The 26292-nt window shown below is 37.7% G+C and overlaps 1 protein-coding gene across 1 annotated transcript in view; it reads left to right on the top strand.

The window, feature by feature from the left end:
* LOC129757452 (uncharacterized) overlaps positions 1–26292 on the top strand; it is a 171115-nt gene that overhangs the window by 114303 nt on the left and 30520 nt on the right. The window contains exons 6-7 of the mRNA XM_055754687.1: positions 2180–2692; positions 12454–12525. Of these exons, the coding sequence (XP_055610662.1) occupies positions 2180–2692; positions 12454–12525 (585 nt within the window). The remainder of the gene's footprint in view (positions 1–2179; positions 2693–12453; positions 12526–26292) is intronic.

The following is a 26292-nucleotide window of genomic DNA, read 5'->3' as shown; positions in this document are numbered from 1 at the left end:
TTCGAAGTTTTGGAGTTGAGATTGTTACACTATTGTTACTCTTGAATCATTTAAGTTGTTCATCAAAATTTGATAAAAAATTACAAATTTTATGTTAAGCAAAGGTTCATAAGTTTGTTTGAAGATGCGACAGATGGTATTGTTATTTCTTCCTATCGATAAAATATGCAGAAGGCCCTTAAATTAATCCATTTATGTAACTCTTGACCGTTATAAATGATTCTTAATGAATAAAATGGTAGAGAATCTCATAAAAAGGATTATTCAAGTTTTTGTAACAAATTTTCCATCAAAATATCAATTAATCGCGTAGTTTTTAAATGTACAAATGATCTTGAGTGGACCCATCTTTGATCTTGAGCGGAACTACTAGCTTCCAAAATAACCGCTAGATGCGCTGCCTTATGCCTTATGTTTCACATCAAGTTAGGTTTCATAAGAGGCCTAAAGAGTCTTACAAAACAATCGGTGTTACTTGGGTACAGTACCTTTGTGTTTTTCTACGAATATTAGCTTTAAGACCAGAAAAGTTGAAAAATTAAGTTCGGATAGAATAAAAAATTACTTTAATTGGTGTCACAGCGTTATTTTTTGGCATAATTCGAGAACTAATGAAGCCTATAAAGGTAAAGTCATTATTTCAGCATAAGAATCAACCTTCATTGCCATTACTATTTGAACTTTAAGAAGCCGCATCCATTTAAAGAGGTTGTTCTTGATGTTGAAATTCCAATAAAAACGATATACTAATAATCAAAAATTCATATAATATTAACAAAAATTCATTGAGTTCTACAAAGTGTAGCAAAGTACACCGGGTTAGCTATTTTATGATACTAAACGATTCAATTGGTGCCCTGGTATTGAAAACTTATCCAATTTCATAGTGTTTGATGTAATCATTTGAGCAGAATCTGTGCCACAGAACACAGAATTTTGAAATATTTACAGATTTCACAGAATTTTTGAATTTTGAATGGATTTCCAAAATCATATTTTTTTTTTCAATCTAGGTATTTTACTTTGAATTAGAAAAGTATGATAAGATTTTCACTGTTAACTAAAATATAATAAAAAAGAATTTTTTAATAGATCAATAGATTTTTTTCTCAAAAACACCTTGATTTGAATCAATTTACTTTTTTTTTGTAAAATCTGTAATTTAAGGCTTCTTCTTTTGTATTACTGACTTTGTCGATACCTTCTAAAGTTGTTCGGGGCATAAGGCCCAAAGCGCCTACATTCAAATAAATCAATCAACTATACTAACGAATTTTATTTTTGAAATAAAAGGAACTAAAATTTGAGTTTGGAGAATCGATTCATTCAAAAAAATATACAGTGAATCGAAAGATATCTTTTTTTAAGTAAGTAATAAACTTGATCGGATATTTTGAAAATAACTGTGGAAGGATAAGTTTCTGTTGTTTACTTAAAAACATTAATTTTTGAACTTTAAAATCTTTAAAGAGGATATTTAATTGAAGTTTTCACAGTTACACAAAGAATAGGAATAAGGGCTATTAAAAATGTTGACAGTACAAAATGGTTTCGCTCAAGATCATATTTTGGTTCCACTCAAGATCAGAATTCTTTCTTCAGTAAAACAGCTCTAGAGTTATGAGTAATTAAATACTCTACAAATCATTATTAGAAAACAGAAACCAAGATCTATTCGCTGGACTAAAGAAAAAATCGTTCGGATATAACCCTTATCCATACCGCTTGATCAACTGTTCCGAGTTGCGTCGAATTGAGACATTTAGTTCCGTTCACGATCATTCACCCTATCTATAAGTTGAGACCCTCCCTTCTTCTTTTGAGGAGATATCAAGCTAAAAAGACATCATTGTGCATGGCAGAGTATTTAAATAAATAAAAATGATCCTCTGGCTCTGAAAACTGAGAAAGAGAAAAAGCTTTAAATCAGAACTGAAAGAATCGCTTCAAAAGTTCAGAGAATTTTTGGCTGTCAAAAAAACCAAAAAAGTTATGGGAGGTGTAAAAATTTAAAAATTAAAAATTTCCCATACATACAAACTTTCCAGCAGTCTTTTGAGGCACCTTATTGCATACGGTTTCCAGGTCCTTAGTTGGAGCACATCTGCTCGTGACAAAATGGTCTTGTTGATGTATCCATATTTCATTTTACGACTTCTTTTCTCTCGCGTACTTATAGACCCATCGCCAGAAGAGAACGAAACCGGTGATAGCCCTAAAATCGACAACGATAGTGCCCTCTCCACTGCTCGGTGGTCTTTTGCCCGGATCTCCGTTCGGATGTTACACGGCAGAGACCATCCTGAGCCATCATCCCCAGGACCATCATCCCCAGGACCATCATCATCGGACGACTTCGGTGCAGCAACAGCAAATCGGCGGAGGATGTGGTTCATCAGCAATGGCGCCACTGCCACTGCCGCCATCATCATCCGGTGCCAGTGACAGTTGTGCAGCCGTCAACAACCCTAACAATGGTGTGGCCCTTGCTGCCGTGACAGCGGCCTCAGTTGGTGCCACCGCTTCCATCCTGTCTTCCTCTTCCCCTGCCGGTGCAGCAAATCTGACCGCAAACGGAACTGCCGCCGGAATGCCACTTCTGATGGTCGATCCATACGTGACGGCCACATCATTCTCCCGGCAGGCCATCCGGTCCACCTACATGGACAAAAGCATCGAGGCCAAGAAGAAGGTAGGTAATTTTCCGAACCTAGGACTGTACGCGAAAAAAATTCAACACTATCTTTGAAATGTTTAATTTTTTGTTGAATGGGTGAAAAATTGTGAAATTTGGTGTTAAATATATAAGAGTGTAATTTTAATACACTACAATCTCATTTTACCCAAACAAATAATCAATTTTTACCCATACCAAAAGTGTCACATTTTTTCCGACTACATACCATAGGTTTATTAACATTTCATTCCATCACACACAGACTATTCTCAACAAACCATTTCCATTTCGGGGTGTATTATGTATCTAATTTGAAGATTCCTAGTACCGCACCACACCGAATGACTGAAAGCAGCTGCCGGGTAATTGGCATGTGCAAGACAAATTTCCGTTCAATCTTGTCGTCTGAATAGTTCTGTTCGTGACTCTCTACGAGGAAATTTGAATTATGCAAGCTACTCAATAGTCTGAATAGTTACACGTTCATGGAACTCGTCGATTATGCAGTTGAGTAGCTCACGAATCGAAAATTTTCAATCACCGGTCGGTGCATTATTTTGTTTAAATAGTTTAAGTTTATAGGAATTTCAATGCTCAGGTCGGCCAGGTTGTCATAGAATCATTGAAATGCATTGAAATTCATAAGAATGCCTTAAAAGGTTGTTGCTTTTCATTAGATGGTCTTATGGAAACATGAAATGACACTAATAATAACAAAAAAACTTGTTTTTTGAATTTTTTGATAATTTTTCCCGTCTAGTTGGTATGAAATAATATCATGTCACCATCAGCAGCATATCAACCCTCGATTCCAAAGCAGATTTTTTGCCGCATCCGTCCCTTTGCACTTTTTCGGTCATTTTGCTGGAAAGTAAACAAAAAAATGGATTTTGATTAACAAATTTACAAGAACAATCATTACGATCACATTTCACATATGGAAAACTTAAAACTTCACGGGAAGTGCTTCGTTAGACGATAAAAAAACTGATGAAATGAATCAATGTTTTCGATATATTTTCATAATGCCGTTTTTTATATTTTTCATTAGATGTTCGTGTGAAAACTGAAAGAATTTCATAAGATTCTTATGAGAAACAATTTAGATAATAAAAAAGCGGTTCATAAAACGCAACTTTTGAAAATTATAATAAAAAAATTTCTGAGTGTAGATTTTTCAGCCTCCTAACGAATGACCGTACGTAGTAGCTTTTTCCAGCATAAATACACCTGGAGATCACCGTACGAAACGCAATCACAGATCGACCACGTACTGCTGTGGGGAAGCGACATCAGAATATTACCCCGGGGTCACTGACCCATGTCGTAAGAGGCGACTAAATTCAGCAATGCTGCCCCCACTAATGACCTACGCAAACGAACTTGTACTATGCACTCGGAATAGATTGGAACCATCCCCCTCTTCTAATGATAACACATGCAACGGAAATGGATTATGAAACGGAACTGATAGAAACCCCTCTTATAAAGACACATGCTACGGAAATGGACTACGCAAACGGAACTGACGGAACCCCCTATGAATGAAGAAATACGCAACGAACTCGGACTTTTCTAATGGAACCTATTGGATACAACGACCCAAGGTTGCCCAAAGTGTGCCGCTCATGGGGGTGCGAAAACGCCTCTATGCGAAAGACCGTGCTGATTGATGAGGTGGAAGGCTGACGGGTCGAAAATGTGTCAGTCGCAAACGGTAGCCTGTGGGGCACCAGGACGCACCCCACACTAATGAAGTCCTTGCTGCGCTAAAGCAGGGCACTGGCGCAGTGGACCGCATATTTCCCTAGCTACTCGTGGGACTAAACATGAACTTATACAACAACAACACCAAAAATAGAAAGAACGTCGAGACAACTGATGTTAGCTCGGACGAAGGAGGAGAAAGTAGAAGAACTCAGACGGAGGTCTTTGCTAAGAGAGAACTCCTTAGGTCTCCTCTACTGAGCAAAGTAGTAAAGGAACTAGGAAAGGAGATTGGCAGGGAGGTTGCCAAAGAAGCGGAAAGAAGCCCGGTCGCTGATGGGTCCACTGAAAACCTCAGCAGTTCCCAGCAAGAGGAGCAGGTCCCAGTTGCAAGAAGAGGTGCCCCAAGGGGCATAAAAAAATGTGGCCTTTTGGAGACAGCCGACATGGTCGACAAGATGCAGGAGTTTGTGCGAAGTACCAACAACATGCACACGTACATCAAGACCTGGGTGCCGAAATTGATGGTGGTTTTGCAGAGTGCCGTCAGGGAACGAACGGAGCTGGTGCGGAAAGCCGAGGCTGCGGAGAAGAGATTGGAGGAAGCAAAATTGGTTGCTTCTCAAGGACCTTCGAAGGAGTCCAAGCCGAGAAGAACTGCGAAAAGAGATCGCGACTCCCTCGTCGTAAACGATTCCTCCAAAAAATGGAGGGATACGGACTACGAGGATGCAGACGGAGAAAGTAGTGCAGGAGACTGGCGAATGGTTCATAATAGGAAGGAGAACACGAAAAGAAAGGTCGTCATGAAGCCAGAACCACCCCCAAAACCAAAACCTCAACAGGTGATGTCCAGGGGTGATTCCCTTATCGTGGAAGCGAAAGAAGGCATAACGTATTCGGAAGCTTCACGCAGAGCCAAAATTATCTGCTCTTCGAGCTAAAAAAAAAACTTCAAGGAGCTTGTTGGAAGCACCCTAGGCGATGAAGGGACTGTCCGAGCGCTATCGCAGGTCACATCTGTTGAACGCAAAGACTTGGATGAGTTTACCCTTGCAGAGGAGCTCGAGAAAGCACTGTGCTGGGACTTTGGTCACCAATCCCGAAGCTGCAACGGACCCGACCGGTCACGATGTTGCAGAAGATGTGGTGAAAAGGATACTTCGCTAGAGTTTGCAAAAATCAACTGAAATGCATGCTGTGCAAAGCTCACGAAACTGGTGGCTTGGACTGACAGGTGTACAAAAAGGCAAAGGCAAGCTAGTTAAATTGGATGTAATCCAGCTAAACCTCAACAATAGCGAGGTCGCATAGCTTCTGCTGGAGCAAACGGTAGGCGAAAAGAAGTGCATTGTGGCGCTTTTATCAGAACCATACTGAATTCCGTCTGAAAACGGTAATTCGACAGCGGAAAGGTCTGTCTTAGCTGCTATCTACGCCATGGGACGTTTTCCTATCCAGGAGATAGTGATAGATTCTCGGGACGGATTTGTGATTGCTAAAATCAATGGCATCTTCTTTTGCAGCTGCTACGCTCCACAAAGATGGACGATCGGGGAATTCAACACAATAATGTTGGATGAACTCACTTACGAACTGACAGGAAGGTGATGATAGCAGGATACTTCAACGCTTGGGCGGTTAACTGGGGTAGTAGGTGCAACAATCCTAGGGGCCACAGTCTGCTAGAGTCCTTCGCGAGACTGGAGGTTGAGCTTCGCAACACTGGATCTACCAGCACCTATCGCAAGCATGGAATACCAGACAGAACGTCAGTGATAGATATTGTGTAGCGGATAATTGCGAGAGCGACACTCTCTCGACTGATTAACCTTTCTGAGTCGATAATCTCTCTCTATGGTCCTTACTACACGCACACACACGACGGCTGGGCTGTCGTGCTGTGTGCGGTCATCCAGTCAGTCAACGATATTCGGTGAGATAGGTCGTGCGTGTCTCCCGTTCAGCCAACGGACCGAAGAGAGCTATTAAAACAAGTAAAGAAAACTGCTACAGAGCGTTATGCCAGAGCGTAAGTCTGCTTCATTTAATATTGGAACAAATTCTTTTGCTCATTGTGGCGCTCCTTGTGGACGGATTTGGAAACTTTTTTCACCCACGTGTCGGGAAATTCATTACCTTTCACCATGTTTTTATGTCATAACACCAAACGATAGCATTTTGTAATCAACCGCCATGGAAGCCGAACGGAGAGATCAAATTGTGCACAGTTTTCTTGAAAATCCATTGTTGTCGGCATCGAAGCTAGCTAAACAGCTTAAAATGCCCAGAAATACCGTATGGCGTGTTATCAAGCAGTACAAGAAAACATTGACAACGGCTCGGAAGCCGCATTCGAAGCGTCGGAGTGGAACTGTCGACCGGAAACTGCGTGGGAAAGTCATCAAGGCCGTCAAGAGGAATCCCAATCTTTCAGACCGCGATTTGGCCAATAAGTTCCAGGCCGCTCACAGTACGGTGCGACGAATTCGTCTCCGGGAAGGAATAAGGTCATTCCGAGCCAGCAAACCTGCAAAATTTAAGTTCGTGTTTGCGGATAAATTCGCCCGCAAGTACATGATTTGGCAGGGGATATGCAGTTGTGGACAGAAAACCAAAGTCTTTCTCACTGACAAGACAATGACATCAGAAGTCTACAAAAAAGAGTGCCTACAGAAACGGATTCTGCCGTTTATTCGTGCCCACGACCGTCCAGTAATGTTTTGGCCGGACCTCGCAAGCTGCCATTACAGCAAAACGGTTATGGAATGGTACGCAACGAACGGGGTCAGCGTAATACCGAAGGACCTCAACCCCCCAAACTGCCCCCAGTTCCGGCCGATAGAGAAATACTGGGCAATCACGAAGCGGAGGCTTAAGGCAAAGGGAATACTTGTTAGGAACATGACTCAAATGAAGAACTGGTGGAATCAAATCGCCAAAACGGTGGACGAAAAGGGTGTGCGCCGCCTAATGTGCCGTATTACGGGAAAAGTACGAGAATTTCTTCGAAACAGCAATGAATAATTTTTTTAATTTTTTTTTATGAAAGAGTAAAGAAAATGCTACATTTGTATGAAAAACCAATTATGAATTCGTTAATAAATGACTGAACTACACGCAATTGTTTGTGTTCCAATATTAAATGAAGCAGACTTTAGATGATAACCCATGAGGCCAAGCCTATAGAATTACACTGGTGAGATTCGGTGGACCAAGGTCGTCGACCGAAAAGTGTCCGAAAAAATTGACGGATATCGTTGCACATATCCTTCCCGCAGCATGGCCCGATGCAGTTGCCACTTACCCCGTAAGACGCGGGAGCCCACGACATCGAGCCAGTAACGAACGAAAAACTTGTAGCTATCGCTTAGAAACTTGCGGTGAATAAGGTGAATTCACTTGCGGTGAATAAGGTCCGGACGGTATCCCAAATGCAGTGCTGAAGGTATATCGACGAGGGAACCTTTCCCAATCTGTGGAAAACGGCGAAGTTAGAGTCCATTGGTAAGCTACTGGAGAGGATAATATTCAACAGATTTTTTATCTACACAGAAAGCGAAAGTGGACTGTCGCACAGGCAGTTCTGTTTTCGGAAAGGGAGATCTACTGTGGTCGCTATCCGAATGGTGACGGAGTACGCGTAGCGCGCATATCAAAAGAAGCGGACAGGTGTAAATACGTCACTGCGTCATTGTGACGATCGATATTAAGAATGCCTTCAACAATGCCAGCTGGGAAGTTATTGCCAAAGCGCTTCAAAGCCCTGACAGCGGGTGTTACACAAGGTTCCATACTCGGACCTGTGCTTTGGAATACCATGTATAATGAGGTGTTAACGCTGAAACTACCATCAGGCGCTCAGATAGTTGGATTCGCTGACGATATCGTGCTCATGATCACAGGCGAAAGATTCGAGGTGGTATATGCAACGATGTCCGTAGAAAAAGTTCGCATCTGTATGGAGAGAGTCTAGCTTCAGATAGCCCACCAGAAAACCGAAGTTCTGCTCGTAACCAACAAAAAAGTTTTACTGCACAGGGAGATTACTGTTGGAGGACAAACGACATCTTCGGCTGAAAACCTCGAAGGAATGGTCGACAATCGCTTAAGTTTTGGTTCTAATGTCAAATACTGTTGTGAGAGTGCATCGAAAGTCATCGAATCGTTGATTATGCCAAACTGTCAGGGTCCAAAGAGTAGGAGGAGCGGCCTGTAGCTTCGCCACAGAGGTATAGTGCAACAGATCTAAATTACGAAGCACACATCGGCTGATAGCCATGCGAGTTTCCTTCGCATACAGGACCATATCAGCAGATGCAGCTTTTGTCATCGCGGGCATGATTCCCATCGACATAACTCTGGCGGAGGATATGGAGTGTTACAAAGCAAGAGCTGTTAGAGGAGTGCGTAAAATTCAACGAGCAGAGTCCACGCTCAAGTGGCAGGATCAGTGTTCCCGGGGCTATCGTCGATTACGGGATTTTCGTGCCGTCATCAATGACTCTCGTTTCATTTTTTTGCCGAAGACGATAATATTTACGAGATGCGGCTAGCGGTGATTCTGTAGAATTTGATCTTGGATGATCCTTGGCCCTTGGCGTAGATAGCTCTCGATTGAAGGATCTTCGGGAACTTCGGTCCGTCGTGGATGACTCTCTTTCCGGAATGCTACTAGTGGTGAATTTCGGTTCAGTTCAAGCTTGGATGATCCTCGGCCCTCCTCGACTCCTCGGTGTAGATGTCTCTCGTTTGTGTGATGTTCGGTCCCTTGACTAGCGGTGGTTCTGGTTGAGTGAGAACTCGTTCGGTGATCTTCGGCTCTCGGCATCGATGGCTCTCGCTGGATTGTGGGATCTTCGGGTCGACGTCGATACACTCGTTTTGATGATGATGAACGTAAACTTCCGGGCAACGGTGATGCTGACACATGATGGTGATGATCAACGATTGGCTGCGTTGTTGATTGACTTTTAGGAAGGACTAGTAGTCTCGGGATAGCGAGAGATCGGAGTCAAAAAAATAAGGAAAGGAAAAAATCAGATTGCGAGAAATGTGAATGTGTGAGTTTCTATGTGTTTTTTTTTACTTTAAGGAGAGGTGTGGAGCATGATGAATCTAATATGGTGCTCTCACATGCCAATTCGCACGTTCAGCCATATTGAAAAAGGATTTGACAGCTGGCTGAAGTGTTTACGAAAAAGAGGGTTCTGGGATGCACGGTGTTTGAGATACAAAATCATATAAATTTGGAAAAAAAATCTATGTATGTCTGTACATGTCGTAGATCAAAGATTGAAAGATTTAAAATGTAAATGGGTTTTAGTTTATTTTATTTTATTTAAACTAGACTTCTGGAAATAAAGAAATGGTTTGAGAATTCAATGAATTCATTTTATTCGAAACAATTTTTTGGATCTTAAATTACAAATACACTCCGCACTTTTCGGATACTCCGAAATAGCTGTGATTCATGGTGATATTAGGAAGGATCTTTTAAGGGTGGACCAAACAACTATAATCCTAAACCGGATGTTGCTTGTCCGATCGATGGCATCAAAGTCGGACTCAAGGTGTTCACCATCGAAGCGGCAGTCGAGGCTACATCATTCGCTACGACACTGCCACCGCTGACGCCGCCCCCTCTATCACCCTTCACCTCATCGGTTCCATCGTCCAAAAGGGCCAGAAACTCCATCTGGTTTTCCCAAATGATACCCATCAGATCCGGATTACTCGATTGAATCTTCTGGAGCAGCGATGGCAACATACAGGTGTCCTCCTGAAGCAGCTGTTTCATCTCGATGAAGATCAGATGTTCCTGCAGGAAGGCCAGCCGCTTCTCGGACGATGGAATGTCATACCTCGCTATGTTACTATCCGATTCGATGACTTTCTGCTGCTTCCAGACAGCTGTTGAAAGAAAATAGAGTTCAATAAGCATAAATCTGTTATAAGTAATAAATAATTAATGTTGATCACTGCTACCGACAAAACTGGTACCTTCGTCTATTGGTCCAACGTTTTCCAGCTTTGCTTACCAGCCCGGAATTCAACCGGATGAATTTTTTTCGCTTCTATGGATTATATTTGCAAAAATCAAGACGAAATCTTTGTCTGAGCAATATCTTGACGATTGGCAAAACTCCGTGTTTAACGAAAATCAGAGCAACTGGCATCTCAGCCAGCCAGCAGCCAGCCAACAGTCAGCTGTCAAATTTCGGCTGCGTTTCGTCCCCACCGCCGCATCTCACCCTCGTCTTTTTGCCAAAGTGAGACCACTATACTAGATTCATCATGGTGTGGAGTCATAGGACTAAAACGATAGGAATCAAAGGAAAAAGTGAGTAGGTAGAGAAAAGTTCGCCGAATAGAACAAAACAACCAACCTGTTATCTTAAACAAATTGAAGAAAAAAATGATTTTTTTAGTTTTTGCACTTTTTTGAAAAAAAAAACAAATGAAATGGGACTTGAAGATCTTTTTTATCACTTTCAAATGTTTCCTATGCAACAAATTATAATAAAAATATTAATTCCAATATTTCAATCGTTAGAGTTTGACATGAACTTCCTAATGCCATGTTTTCAAAGTAATAGTAAACTCTCATTTTTTAAGAAAATGTTTTCCAAAACGTATGTTAAGGGTTCTCTTGATCCCTCGAGTCCAAAAAAGTATACTTTTCTTTTGAATGGATGTTGATAATTGCTAAGCACGAAATTATTAATATTTATCCAATGACCAATATTTATTCAATAATTTCCTGATAGAAAGAACTCAAAAAAGTGCATTTATCTCAAAATAAGAAAACTGCGCCTTTAAGTATGCAATGAATATAGGGTAGTTGAAAAACTTTCAGAGCTCTTTTTGTCTGACACCAATAAAATGATATGGCCAAAAAAGTCAAAGAAACTTTTATCTTCAGATTTTGCATGATTTTTGCCAAAGCTTAGGACACCCTGAATAAAGGATCAAGTCTCCTTTAATTAAGAATCAAGTCTCCTTTAACTTTCAAAATCTCACATTATTTTAGTCCCACGAAAAAGCTTCTTGTATATCAACGGAATCATGTATCGATCTAACTTTTGCAGCATATAAACTTGGAATCACACGATATCAGAAAAAGCGATCTGCAAATTTTTTCCAAAAATATATGATGAAAATAATCTCACCTACAGTACCGTTTATAATTGTATAGAAATTGTAAGCACGCGCACTGTCACTTCGACTTTGAACTTCCTTAACTTTTTAGATAGTTCAACTATTACACTATTATCCAAAATTCTATAGAAATCGCAATTCTAGGTTCATGCATGAAATATAGTACCTCGCGCAACTGTTGATCCCATCGAAAGAAGTTTTTGAAAACTTCAAACATGCTTGCTTTATATTTCAACAATCACTCTGCAAAATTTCAATAAAAAATATAGCGTGGTTTCTGAGATATTACAGCTTGAACGAGAAAAGTCCAAAAAGTCCAATTTTCGTAGAATTACTGTTTCTCAGGCCACACAAACTCCAGATAATTCAAATTTTGTGATATAATAGTGTGATAGTTGATCTATCTAACGCAGAAAATTTGATCAAAAAATATCATCAGAGTAAAAAGTTATGGAAGATCAAAGTCGAAGTGACAGTGCGCATCCTTCCAATTTCTATACAATTATGAACGGTACTGTGTATGAAAGTTTCTCGTACCCAAATGCTCACCAATATTGGAAGGTATTCTCCATTATTTCGATGTGTAAGAAGAACGAAAATAGCTCCAAAGCTAAACTAATTCACGTGCATTTATACTTCGAAAATTTTCGATTCCATTCATTCATCAAAATGTGTTTAAAAACAGAGACACTAAAACATCTGAAAATTTGCCCTACAGGAATTCTATTTCGGTTTTCCGCATTTCTCGCCCATCACATCCCTCTCAATTTACAAGCAATCAATCTCATAGACGACCAATTCAATGTTGTCTGACTGATGTCATGTCATCGACAGTTTGTACAGAAATATTCCCATTGAACAAATGTGTCATTTTGCTTCTAACTATCTTCTTCCTTCTCTGCCCGCAGGTCATCAGGATGCTGTTTGTAATCATTGTCGAGTTCTTCGTATGCTGGGCCCCGTTGCACATCCTGAATACGGTAAGTAGCTCGGACGGAAGAACTTTGTGGCGCAAAACTTGTACCGTTTTTAATGTTTCAGCAATCAACGGTGGGAATGATGGTGGTGGTCGGTGCATTTTCAATCAGTGGCTTGTAAAATTTTGTGGAGAATGGTTTAATTAAAAACTTCCTTGGAGTCCAGAAAATATGTAGCAGCAACTCTTTGGTTGGCCACACAGGAGCAAAACTTTTCCCATTCCTTACTGATTGGAGCCAACACAATAAGGGATGATGAAAAACTGATATCATATATGAAGAAAATTAAATGTTTGATATTGGGGCTAGGTTTATGTTGATGTGATACTTTCCATTTCGAAAATTAATCCTCTCGATTTACTAATTAAATCAGAACAACCTGTTAATGATATCATTTTTTCACCTAATCCAGGAACAATTTTGTAGATGGTATGTTCCTGAAAAATACCTCCCTTCTTTAATCATTCCTGTGAGATAGGATCAAATACCGGTGTAAGTTGGAATGCGAAACTGTGTAGCAGTATGCTTCGCTATTTGTGTAAGGCTTGAGACGTAAATTTTCATCAATTCTCCTCCCAAAATTCAACCAAACATTTCTGTTTTCACGACTAGGGTGCTGTTCAAATATCACGTAACTGTCTTCACAATTCACACAACATAACAAAACCTCTAGACGCATAACGGAATTTTTGAATGGTCTCTAGGCAAACGGCTGATTTTCGTTTGGTTTGCGCCAGAATTTTGCTGATTGGCTTTCATCCCTCTTGCGAGTGAACATCCGAATTGGCTCAAAATACCTCCGCCGATGAATGGATTTTATTTACGTTCATTAGAGTGGCAATGGATGTATGGGAGAAATTTCATCATCGAATGTTGAAAACCGTCCAGATACATTTTGAAGATTAACCCAAATAAATGCCCTGTGCAAAATTTAAACTCAATCGGACTTGGTTTAGGGATGCCTCAAAGCGCTCAAAGATTCGATTTTTTCACCCAAGAAAATCAACTAAAGAAGAACCAAAGGAAATCGGAAAAATTCAAATTTTAATGTTGATGCCAAATGACTTAAAAATACATAAAACGACGTAACGCCGAAATTAAATTTTTTGGCAAAAAATCGACTTTATAGGACTGTTTTAGAAAAAAACGGCCGTTTTTTTTTACCTTCGATTTTTGAGAATAATCAAATCCAATAAATGAATAAGGTTGGTTTTTAAAATTCGACATGACTCTTTTTGTTGCCACCCCTATGTTCATACATAGATATGGACTTAAATGACTAGCTTCGAATTCGTTATCTTTGCTATTCGGCAGGGTTTAAACTCCTGTGAGTATATGTGCATTCATCCTCATCCTCATAAGAAAAAATTATAAAATGATTAAAGAAGATTATGATAGACAACAACGCTCATTCCTTTTATTTGGAATTTCTATTTATGTTTCGAGAATGATTTTTCAAGCATATTTTGAGCAAATTTTTTGTTTCAAGTTGGGGAGATAAGGGCATAATGGTCACCTTAGCGAAAATGCAAACATATTTGTAGCTATATTCTTATGCTATCATTATCATGCTTATCATGATCATACAAAAGTATAAAAAACAGCATTTACCTACCAAAGTGGAGGCAATATACATACAAAAATTTTATTTCTTTTCTAACCGACTAAAACTACACCAATTGGACGTTATCCGACACCGTACTCGTATCTATCAGAAGAATGCAAGGGAGCGCAAGATTCTACTCTCATAGCCTTCAAATCGTTGCAGCGAAAATATTTTCCAGTTCTCTCATTGGTCGATATTACTCAAATTCTTTCTCAAATTACCCATCTGATTTTTAGCTATCTGGATGCACTGCTGGTAGCACAGAGAACATGAGGATGATTTTCTCACTAGAAGCCCACGCAGGAGCAAAATCATTTCAAAATTTACAAACATGGCGGGCTTTTTATCATATCCGATTTAAACTGACTTCAGACGACAATTGCGATTCGCAACACCATTGTTAACGACTTAAATTTGCTGGGTTAACATCAAATTACCGGAAATTACCGAGTTCGGTAGTTTATTTTACCGAACCAGTTCTGTAGTTTGGAAAAAAACGGTAATTTATGATTTTGACGTCTATTATCTACTGAACTTCGTTGATCGATCCTTGACTAACTAATGTTCGTCAAAATATATGTAAATAAATCGGATTGTCATAATCGGATTGGTAAAAAACACGCCGAGAAAACTGTAAAATAATTGTCAAAACAAACGTCAAAACGGCCTCTGGCACCTGTGATGTTATGGCATCTCACTTGCGCCAGAGAAAATGCAACGTCGCTAGTGAACTGGCAGCAAAATGGCGATGGGTAAGATTGTACCAAATTTGGTTTACTCCGATGCACAATGGGGAAAAAAGTGTACAAACCGCGAAGAAATTCAATATCTTTCGTCCTACATGACCCAAATCTATGAAAATATACTTTCCTTTTGTGAAAATTTCCGGAAAATCGATTGGACATAGTTTCAAATGTCGCACAAGCTTACGAACGGAGATATAGTGCCTTTTTAACCCCTAATTCCCCTATATTTTGTAAACATTCCAGAAAAACACTGATTCGAACCAGAGAATTTTAAACGAAAACAGACCTATCGTGTGTAATTTTTTCTGAGGAATCGAATGAAGGCTGTTTTGGTCACCGCACGCTTCAGAAAATGGAGTTATGGCTGTGTTCACCCTCAATTCCCCTATATTTTTCAATTATTTCAGAAAAAAAAGCTTATTTGGACTTGGAAATTTTGAACTCAATAGGTTGTATCTTGTGTGGATTTTTCCGAGGAATCTAATGAATGCTGTTTGAGCCCCCGCACGCTTCGGAAAATGGAGTTATGGCTGTTTTACCTTTAATTCCCCTACATTTTTCAATTTTTTAAGAAAATGCATGTTCGGACTTTAAAATTTTGAATCTTTTGGATCGTGTCTTGTGTAATTTTTTTCAAGGAATTCAATGAAAGCTGTTTGAGCCACCGCACGCTTCGGAAAATGGAGTTATGGCTGTTTTTACCCTCAACTCAATAATTTTGAACCAAATGGGTTAAATTTTGTGGAGTTTTTTTCCGAAGAATCGAATGAAGGCTTTTTGAGCCACCGCACGCTTCGTAAAATGAAGTTATAGCTGTTTTACCCTAAATTCCCCTCCATTTTTCAAATTGTTAAGAAAACGCAGGTAAAATTTTAAATCTATTGGGACGTATCTTGTGTGATTTTTTCTGAGGAATCCAATGAAGGCTGTTTGAGCACACTTTGGAAAATGAAGTTATGGCTGTTTTTACCCTCAATTCCCCTACATTTTTCAATGATTTAAGAAAAAATCATGTTTGGACTTGAAAATTTAGAACCAAATGGGTTGTTTCTTATGTATTTTTTCCAAGGAATCCAACGAAGCCTATTTGACGCACCGCACGGATTGGAAACAGAAGTTATGGCTGTTGTACCCTCAATTTCCCTACATTTTTCAAATAGCTCAGAAAAAGCATGATCGGACTTGAAAATTTTGAGCCAAATGGAACGTATCATGTTCGATTCTTTTCGAGGAATGCAACGAAGCCTATTTGACACACCGCATACATCGGAAAATGGAGTTATGGCTGTTTTACCCTCAATTCCCTTTCATTTGTCAAAAAGCTCAGAAAAACCATGATCGGACTTGAAAATTTTGAACCAAACGAGACTTATCTTATGCATTTTTTTCCGAGGAATCCAATAGAGGCTGTTTAAGCCACCGCACGCTTTGAAATAGTGAGTTATGGCTGTTTTTACCCTCAATCCCCCAACATTTTCGATGATTTCAGAAGAATGTAGGGGAAGTGCTACGCTTTTTAGTGAAGCGGAATTGAAAAAAAAACTTAAGAAACATGGAAAAATTTCAATCAGTTTAATAAAGTTTTAGACAACTGCCAATTACTTTTCAGGATCAACTCAAATCTTTTTCCAGTCTTCCAGAAAGTTGTCGGGCATGAAATTTTCTATAAAGTCATTGAAATTTAAAATCGCTCTAATTTCAAAAAAGCCCGATGAAACATTTCTAAATTTTCAGGATAGATGTCTGAGTACTATACCTTTCGAATGTCGAGTGCCGTTTTGGTGGTCATTTTTTATTTTTAATAACGTATTTTGGCACACCGTGATCTACAATCAAGCACAAAACTCTTCAAACAGTCATCAAATTCGTCTAGTCATCGTGGTCCAAGTCAGTGAAGCAGGTTGAAGATTCTATTCGTCCGTTCTACGCTCGCAAAGATGCACTATTTGTGGTTCGCGAGTGCCTCATGTTAGCAGATCGAGTTGTTGTTCTGTTTCACATATTTATCAGCAACAGATTCTCAAGGCTCTCCACCATTGTCATCCGGCATAAGATAAAATGAAAGCGGTTATGCACAGCCACGCCTACTGACCTGGAGAGGATCAAGATGTCGAGGACTTCGCTCGATCCTGCCGAACTTGCGCCGCTGTCGCGAGGGCTCCAACTAAAAGTTTGCTGTCACCCTGGCCCAAATCATGTCGTCTTTTGAAACGGATGGCTAGCTCAGACGACTTTTTACACTCAGGGTCGGCGTTCTTGGGTAGTGATTCACAAATAACAGCTAGGAGGAGAATAGGAAACCTTCGAAACATTTAAGATAAACGAAAGTTGGAGAAAGAACGAAGAACCCTTCCGTGGTATGTCGGCTCTTAATTGAGAAGAAGGGAAATTTACATTTATTTTTTTCATTTTAAGACACAAAACATTTAGGGGGAAAGGAACCGATGCGGCCGTTCTCCTATCGCTGACACCTTCGAGGCATGGCTGAATTCGGGACTTGATTTTGGTTGGGCTTGATTGAGTTCGGGCTTGATTGAGTTCGGGCTTGATTGAGCTTGGGCTTGATTGATCATGGGGCTAGGGATTCATTCATGGGTACATACGTGTTCCTAAGGCGTCGACGGATTGCCGGATTGTGGCTGGCCTGAGGAACCGTCGATCCTTCTCCTTTTCGGGTTGATGGCAATCGTCCAACGTAGAAATGACCACTCGTGTGAGTAGCAATAGGCGCCGTATCGATTCGCCGTGACGTCAGTGAAGGGTGGCTTGGCGGTCTTTCCTGGTGCAGTAGTGAATGTGGCCTTGTGCTTGGAGTAATAATGGGGCAACCTCGTGGTCGAATATTGTACTTTCGACGGAGAGCTGGAATTTCAGCGTCCTTTACCTGTTCGTCTGGAACGGATTCCCGGGCACCTTCTGGCGATTCGGCCGATTGGAATTAGCCCACCACGAGTCCTTATAACGGTACTCTGGATCGTGGCGAGCTGATGCCTCGTGGTTCACAGACAGATACCGGTGGATTCGAGGAAATTCGTGGCGTATCCTCAACCGTCGCTCTGATGGGTCAGTTGATCTACCGGTTTCCACTTATAACTGGCTATGTGGAATTTTTACCACAAAACTTGATCCAACACGTGGTTTATATTGGATGTCTAACCACGCGGGGACAAATAACTTTTTTCCTCTGAAAACACGTCCGTCGCACTCCGTTGACCAGCACTCACTATCCCAAACTGGTATCAAGAACTCCTCTCATCCTGTTTTCCGTTCTCTCCTGGCTCAATATCCTCTCCTCGTTCATCGTTCCGGAAAAAGCTATGACAGCCCAACTAATATCCCGCCATGTTCATCCATGACGTCTGCTGATATCGTCGCAATATTCTGCTGCAAGGGCAAGGATTGGATTCTAGGGTGACCAAAGACATAGCCTCACGCTCGCTTGTCACTAACGAGCCACGGAAGAAGCCCGCATCAAATCGCCGGACCGGTTGGACGTGTTTTTGGGCATCGCGCCCTCCAACACACCGGCCAGGTTACAATCCGTGATGACAAGCGAGCGTGAAACCCTACTTTATTCACCTTTCGGACGTCACAACTCGATAACAATTTGTTGATATCAAAATGACAAAAGAAAGAGCCTTCAACAAACATAATAACTAAATTAATCATTTTAATCCTAGCATATACAAGGGATGGGTTTTATTATTATTTGATTTAATATGTGAATATTTTGTTACCTACGGTAACACCTTGGCAACGGCTCCACAAAGATTACGCGGCACAGTGGTTCAAATCCCTAAAAAGCCGGAAAAAAGTCCATTTTTCAAGTCAGCGACAACCACATTTTTTATGTTGGAATCGAATCTCCAATATTCTAGGAACGTTATGATGTATTTAGATATTTTCTTGGACGTTTTATACAGCTTCTATGAAACAAACATGAACGACAACCTTAACACAAGAATTAAAAATAGGATTTTTTATTCTCAGCCCAAAACAACTTAAAAAAGGATATAAATCTTTAAAAATTTATAAATTTTTATACCAAAGTGGTGTATTACAATCATTTTCACAGTTTGGAGATAAAAAAGTTCCTTAATATCATGAACCAATAAAGTTTCGCTTGATTGAAAACCCAAAATTAGATGATCAAAAATTTTCAATTTACTCTATTTATTTTTCGGAAGCAAAAATAAAGCTTGCGCTGCCGATCGCCGTGGTAAATTATACACCGTTGGATAGGTGAAAGTCTCATCAAAAACATATCTTAAAACCAGCTGCTAGTTTTTGCTATATTTTGAACACGATCTCATTGAGTGTAACGCTGTTTGGTTTAAAAATGCAAATTTTAAAGTATTTTTACAGAGTAAACCAAGCATTGTTTGCTTCGATACATATGCAAATTCACCTTAAACCATCAGTTTTAATATTTATCCAACCAACCTACAGGAATTTAGGAGCTAATACTTAATTTGAACAAAAATATTCATTATTAATTGAAAAATATTCAATTCCCAGTATAAAGCTCAACCCCCGTTTTAGCAATTATTGAAAAAATAGCAAACTTTGAAAAAAAAATCTAATTTATTATTTTTTGAACTTTCCGCCTATAATCTTCAACAAAATAGCTTTTTAATAATTTTTCCCCACTTTTTTCGATTTTGAACCACTGTGCGCGGGCCACTTAAGCGGAGCCTGAGGAAGATTATGCTAGGAAACACACAACACCATCACAGGATCACTGCAAATATTTTTGGCTGCCTACCGTGCTACTCCGAGCAAGTCAGTGCCTAATAAATAGTCTATCGCCTGCTGAAATTTTGATGGGTAGGAAACACCGTACAACTCTGGACTTGCTCAAGCTAGGTTTAGAGCGAACAACACCACTTGAGCGAAACCAACCCCAAGAAGAGCAGTTGAACCGAATGCACGAAGCACAAATGCGGCAGTTCGAGAAAGGAGACCCTGTCTACGCCAGCATTTTTGTTCAAGGAAAGCTCGTTTGGCTGACTTTGAATTGAATTGAACGCGTCGGTACTTTAAATTACAACGTCTGGCTTGAAGAAAAGCAGCGACTTATCAAGTCACATGCAAACCAATTCCGGAAACCGGTAGAAGCTGCATCGTAGTTCAAGCTGCCTTTGCACATCCTGTTCCAAGACTTCGATCTCGGCGACGATCCAGCAACACCTGAGATTTAAAAAAAAGCACCAACTCGTATCCGGCGGATGCCGGATAAGTAAAACCCGTACTCCTACAATTAGGGGGAGGTATTGGACCCCTTGGAACTCCCATAAGGTGTACAACCCTGTGAAGTATGTAATGCTTAGATTTACCATGAATCCCGCCTGGATATCCGGTTTTGCATTACTGATTGTATTGCGCGCCAAGTTATTTACTACTTCTAGTTCTACTTACTACTCTAGTTACTTACTACTTTAAGTCGATCATAGAATACATATCGTTATAAGTACTTTGCGTCTTTTATGTCATGCTATTCGACTTCTGAGTTCTACGACATGTAATAGTTCTATTTTTTCAAAGCAATCGAAAGAGTCCCTTGAATTCAACCACAGTAGAATTATTCAACCTTACAGGCTCACAACACATAATAGAGTGAGATAATAGTTACAGATATTACAGTAAGAATTGCAGATATTTCGGAAAACTCTAATGGTTGTTCGATATAGAACTATTATCGAGCTTTTACAGTTTTTCGATTAAATATTACCGACTTTTCGGTTATCAATACAAGTATTTCGGTAAACACTACTGGGTTGATATAACCAACCGACCTTCGGTAATGTTTTACCGACAAAAATCCGTAATATTTGACAGCTATCATGACCGAGAAAAAAAAATACCGAACAGATTATCGAGTTACACATGTTAGGATTTCAGTTTAAAAAAAATTACCGATTTTTTACCGGAACGTATTCAGACACTGAAGAAGTTCATATCGCATTCGGTTGGAAATTTTAAAATTTGATAGTACACCCATTGAAAAGGTTGCAAAAATCCCGAGCCTATTTGTTTAGCAAATCTCTATGCCGAAAAAGCGAACATACATGGAGCATCATTTTGCACGGCTGCTCGAATCTTTATGTCAGTAACGCTTTTTCAACCATGTCATCTTTGGCACAGTACACTTTTCAGCGCATTTTCGCAACATGGCAGCTTCCACTTCGCTTTTAAATGTATTAAATCACCGGAACATGAATACTGAGAGCAAGGTCTCGATGAATTGAAGTCAAAGTTTTCTATTCGACCTTAATTCAAAATGGCAGCTACAGCTTCCTCTTTCAATGATGATCACTAAAAAAAGAAGCATAAAATCGCCAAAATAGTGATACTTAGTGAACAGACTTAACGGAATGAAGTTCAGCTTTGCTGTTTGACGCCACAATATTAGTATTCGGTGAAAAGGTAACGTAAGTGGTGGCTCATAAACGTGACTACACCTTTCGTTCATATTTTCCAAAGTGTAAGCCGCCTTATTGATCATTGGAATGTTCAGACAGATTTATTTTCAAGGGACATTTTATTTTATTTTCCCTCTTTTAAGGAGAGCCTGGAGAGGAGAAAATGTCTACACTTAATTCAAAATGTGATTTGAACAAGTAGTAAAGACAGCTCCTCCCATTTTTAGTTAAATTTTTGCTTAGCCATTGCATTCGGTGACTCTAAATTTCTGATAAACCTTATTTTGATTATGCTAATGAAAGAGAATTTAATGTAGATCATTTCATCAGAACATTTTAGGACTCTAAAATCAATAACTTTCTTGTTGAAATAATATTTCTGAAAATTGGACGGAAAATCTGTCAGTATTGCTAGTTTCTTTTCGTGAAAAAAAGCTCTGTTTGGGTCAGGTTTACTATTTATTCGCTACTCCTACCGCTTTGCCGCCTTCAGCAAAGTTATAGCCGGAATTTTCCCAGTAAGCTCCAAATATTAAAGTTTTATTAGCATTGCGTGAAAATAAAATATTTAAGAAAAACCAAAAAAGGCGCATTCTCCGAACAACCAATTTTTGAACAATGTCTATTCATTCATGTTTTAAAAATTATTTTGATTTTCCTGTACTAAATGGTGTAAAAATGCAGATTGAAAATATGTATATACAAGATGCAAATGGACTTTTTCACTCCAAGAAAAGTTTGTCTGATGATGTTTCTGATTCTCAGTAAAATAATTCCTGTATTCAAACTTATCGAACACCCTATATGTCAACCTTGTTTGATGGAATATGTTAACTTTATACACAGTAAACGAAAATCACCGAGTTCGGTAATTTTTTCACCGAAATCCTAACATGTGTAAATCGTTAAACTGTTCGGTAATTTTTTCGGTAAAAAATAAACAAAAATCGATTCTTCATTTACCGATGTTCGTTTATTTTTTACCGAACAGTTTAACGATTTACACATGTTAGGATTTCGGTAAAAAAATTACCGAAATCGGTAATTTTCGTTTACTGTGTAGATTTTTGCAACCATCACAAAACAGTTAAATAAACATCTTGAAAGCCCTTCGAAATAAACAAAACAAATAAAATACCTCGTCCGACGTTAGCATCGTTTCAAACATAGCAACGGTAAAAACGAAAAAGCATCCCCATATGGTGACAGTTTTCTCCCCTATTAGGTGGTAGAAATCAACCGAAAACATACAAAACAGCCGGAGTCGAGCCCTTGATGTGTTTTTGGCTGCCAATAAAAGTTGTTTGGTTGCCATAAGACCACGATCAGGCACGCAAAAACGCTTGTTGTGTTCAGTCATAATCGGCAGCAGCAGCAGCAGCATTTTCGCGGAAGAAGGATCAAAAGAGTGGCACTCACATTCATCACGAATATGCCTTATAATCTGCTTATGGAGCATTTTTGTAGCTGAGTCCGTTTTAATTTGGGCGGATGACTTCCGAATCGAATAGGGATGGTGAGGAATCGATTCTTTTTATGTTTTAAAAGGCGTTTCTTAAAAAATAATACTAAAGTGACTCTTATTAAAGTTTCTGAAGCATCGAACGATTTAAATATACCTTTTGAATCAATAACTTTTCATTACAAAAAGCTACAAAAAAACTCATAGAGTTGGTAGAAACATTCGCAAAACTAGGATACATCCATGCACTCATGGTACATAACCATTATCATTTTATTCTTCTTTTTATGTGTCTCCCTACATTTCATTTGTGATGTCTTTTTTGTACCTTTTGATTAGTGTCTTTTTTGTGATTTTTGTGTGTCTTTTTTGTTCCTTTTTAGGGTTTTTTTTATGTAATTATTTTTTTTGTCTTTTTTAAACTATTGGGTGTCTTTTCTATGTCTATTTTGTGTCTGTTTTGTGACTTTTTGTGTCTTTTTTGTGTATTTTTTTTGTCTTTTTTGTGTCTTTTCTGTGTCATTTTTGTGTCATTTTGTTTCTTTTTTGTTTTTTTTGATTCTCTTTTGTTTTTTTGATTCTTTTTTGTGTTTTTTCTGTGTATTTTTGTGACTGTCATGTCTTTTTGTGTCTTTTGTTGTGTTTTTTTTTGTATCTTTCTTGTGTTTATTGTGTGTCTTTTTGTGTCTTTTCTGTGTATTTTTGTGTCTTTTTTGTATCTTTTTTGTGTATTTTTTGTGTCTTTTTGTGACTTTTTTCTGTCTTTTATGTGTATTTTTTGTGTCTTTTCTGCGTCTTTTATGTGTCTTTTTCCCTTCTTTTTTGAGTCTTTTTTGTGTATTTTTGTGTCCTTTTTGTGTTTTTAGTTTGTGTCTTTTTGTGTCTTTTTTGTTTTTTTTTTTGGTGTCTTTTATGTGTCTTTTTTGGGTCTTTTTTGGGTCTTTTTTGTGTCTTTTTTGTGTCTTTTATGTTTCATTTTTGTGTCTTTTCTGTGTCTTTTTGTGTCTTTTCTGTGTCTTTTTTTTATTCTTTTTGGTGTCTTTTTTGTGACTATCTTTAATCATTTTTGTGTCTCGTTGTTTCTTTTTTGTGTCATTTTTTGTGTCTTTTTTAAGTTTTTTTTTGTGTCTTTTCTGTGTCATTATTATTTTTTTTTTGGTTATTTTTTGGTTCATTTTTGTGTCATTTTTGTATTTGTTTTGCATCTTTTTTGTGTCTTTTTGGTGTTTTTTGTGTCTTTTATATGTCTTTTTTGTATTTTTTGTGTTTTTTTTGTGTTTTTTTGTGTTTTTTTGTGTTTTTTTTTTGTGTCATTTTTGTGTCATTTTTGTGTCATTTTTGTGTCATTTTTGTGTCATTTTTGTGTCATTTTTGTGTCATTTTTGTGTCATTTTTGTGTCATTTTTGTGTCATTTTTGTGTCATTTTTGTGTCATTTTTGTGTCATTTTTGTGTCATTTTTGTGTCATTTTTGTGTCATTTTTGTGTCATTTTTGTGTCATTTTTGTGTCATTTTTGTGTCATTTTTGTGTCATTTTTGTGTCATTTTTGTGTCATTTTTGTGTCATTTTTGTGTCATTTTTGTGTCATTTTTGTGTCATTTTTGTGTCATTTTTGTGTCATTTTTGTGTCATTTTTGTGTCATTTTTGTGTCATTTTTGTGTCATTTTTGTGTCATTTTTGTGTCATTTTTGTGTCATTTTTGTGTCATTTTTGTGTCATTTTTGTGTCATTTTTGTGTCATTTTTGTGTCATTTTTGTGTCATTTTTGTGTCATTTTTGTGTCATTTTTGTGTCATTTTTGTGTCATTTTTGTGTCATTTTTGTGTCATTTTTGTGTCATTTTTGTGTCATTTTTGTGTCATTTTTGTGTCATTTTTGTGTCATTTTTGTGTCATTTTTGTGTCATTTTTGTGTCATTTTTGTGTCATTTTTGTGTCATTTTTGTGTCATTTTTGTGTCATTTTTGTGTCATTTTTGTGTCATTTTTGTGTCATTTTTGTGTCATTTTTGTGTCATTTTTGTGTCATTTTTGTGTCATTTTTGTGTCATTTTTGTGTCATTTTTGTGTCATTTTTGTCTTTTTTGTCTTTTTTGTCTTTTTTGTCTTTTTTGTCTTTTTTGTCTTTTTTGTCTTTTTTGTCTTTTTTGTCTTTTTTGTCTTTTTTGTCTTTTTTGTCTTTTTTGTCTTTTTTGTCTTTTTTGTCTTTGTTGTCTTTGTTGTCTTTTTTGTCTTTTTTGTCTTTTTTGTCTTTTTTGTCTTTTTTGTCTTTTTTGTCTTTTTTGTCTTTTTTGTCTTTTTTGTCTTTTTTGTCTTTTTTGTCTTTTTTGTCTTTTTTGTCTTTTTTGTCTTTTTTGTCTTTTTTGTCTTTTTTGTCTTTTTTGTCTTTTTTGTCTTTTTTGTCTTTTTTGTCTTTTTTGTCTTTTTTGTCTTTTTTGTCTTTTTTGTCTTTTTTGTCTTTTTTGTCTTTTTTGTCTTTTTTGTCTTTTTTGTCTTTTTTGTCTTTTTTGTCTTTTTTGTCTTTTTTGTCTTTTTTGTCTTTTTTGTCTTTTTTGTCTTTTTTGTCTTTTTTGTCTTTTTTGTCTTTTTTGTCTTTTTTGTCTTTTTTGTCTTTTTTGTCTTTTTTGTCTTTTTTGTCTTTTTTGTCTTTTTTGTCTTTTTTGTCTTTTTTGTCTTTTTTGTCTTTTTTGTCTTTTTTGTCTTTTTTGTCTTTTTTGTCTTTTTTGTCTTTTTTGTCTTTTTTGTCTTTTTTGTCTTTTTTGTCTTTTTTGTCTTTTTTGTCTTTTTTGTCTTTTTTGTCTTTTTTGTCTTTTTTGTCTTTTTTGTCTTTTTTGTCTTTTTTGTCTTTTTTGTCTTTTTTGTCTTTTTTGTCTTTTTTGTCTTTTTTGTCTTTTTTGTCTTTTTTGTCTTTTTTGTCTTTTTTGTCTTTTTTGTCTTTTTTGTCTTTTTTGTCTTTTTTGTCTTTTTTGTCTTTTTTGTCTTTTTTGTCTTTTTTGTCTTTTTTGTCTTTTTTGTCTTTTTTGTCTTTTTTGTCTTTTTTGTCTTTTTTGTCTTTTTTGTCTTTTTTGTCTTTTTTGTCTTTTTTGTCTTTTTTGTCTTTTTTGTCTTTTTTGTCTTTTTTGTCTTTTTTGTCTTTTTTGTCTTTTTTGTCTTTTTTGTCTTTTTTGTCTTTTTTGTCTTTTTTGTCTTTTTTGTCTTTTTTGTCTTTTTTGTCTTTTTTGTCTTTTTTGTCTTTTTTGTCTTTTTTGTCTTTTTTGTCTTTTTTGTCTTTTTTGTCTTTTTTGTCTTTTTTGTCTTTTTTGTCTTTTTTGTCTTTTTTGTCTTTTTTGTCTTTTTTGTCTTTTTTGTCTTTTTTGTCTTTTTTGTCTTTTTTGTCTTTTTTGTCTTTTTTGTCTTTTTTGTCTTTTTTGTCTTTTTTGTCTTTTTTGTCTTTTTTGTCTTTTTTGTCTTTTTTGTCTTTTTTGTCTTTTTTGTCTTTTTTGTCTTTTTTGTCTTTTTTGTCTTTTTTGTCTTTTTTGTCTTTTTTGTCTTTTT

Source organism: Uranotaenia lowii, chromosome 1, assembly GCF_029784155.1.
Source record: "Uranotaenia lowii strain MFRU-FL chromosome 1, ASM2978415v1, whole genome shotgun sequence".
In the NCBI taxonomy this organism is placed as follows: Eukaryota; Metazoa; Arthropoda; class Insecta; order Diptera; family Culicidae; genus Uranotaenia; species Uranotaenia lowii.
The sequence above is the reverse complement of the archived record's forward strand: the minus strand, read 5'-3'. Positions and strand labels throughout refer to the sequence as shown.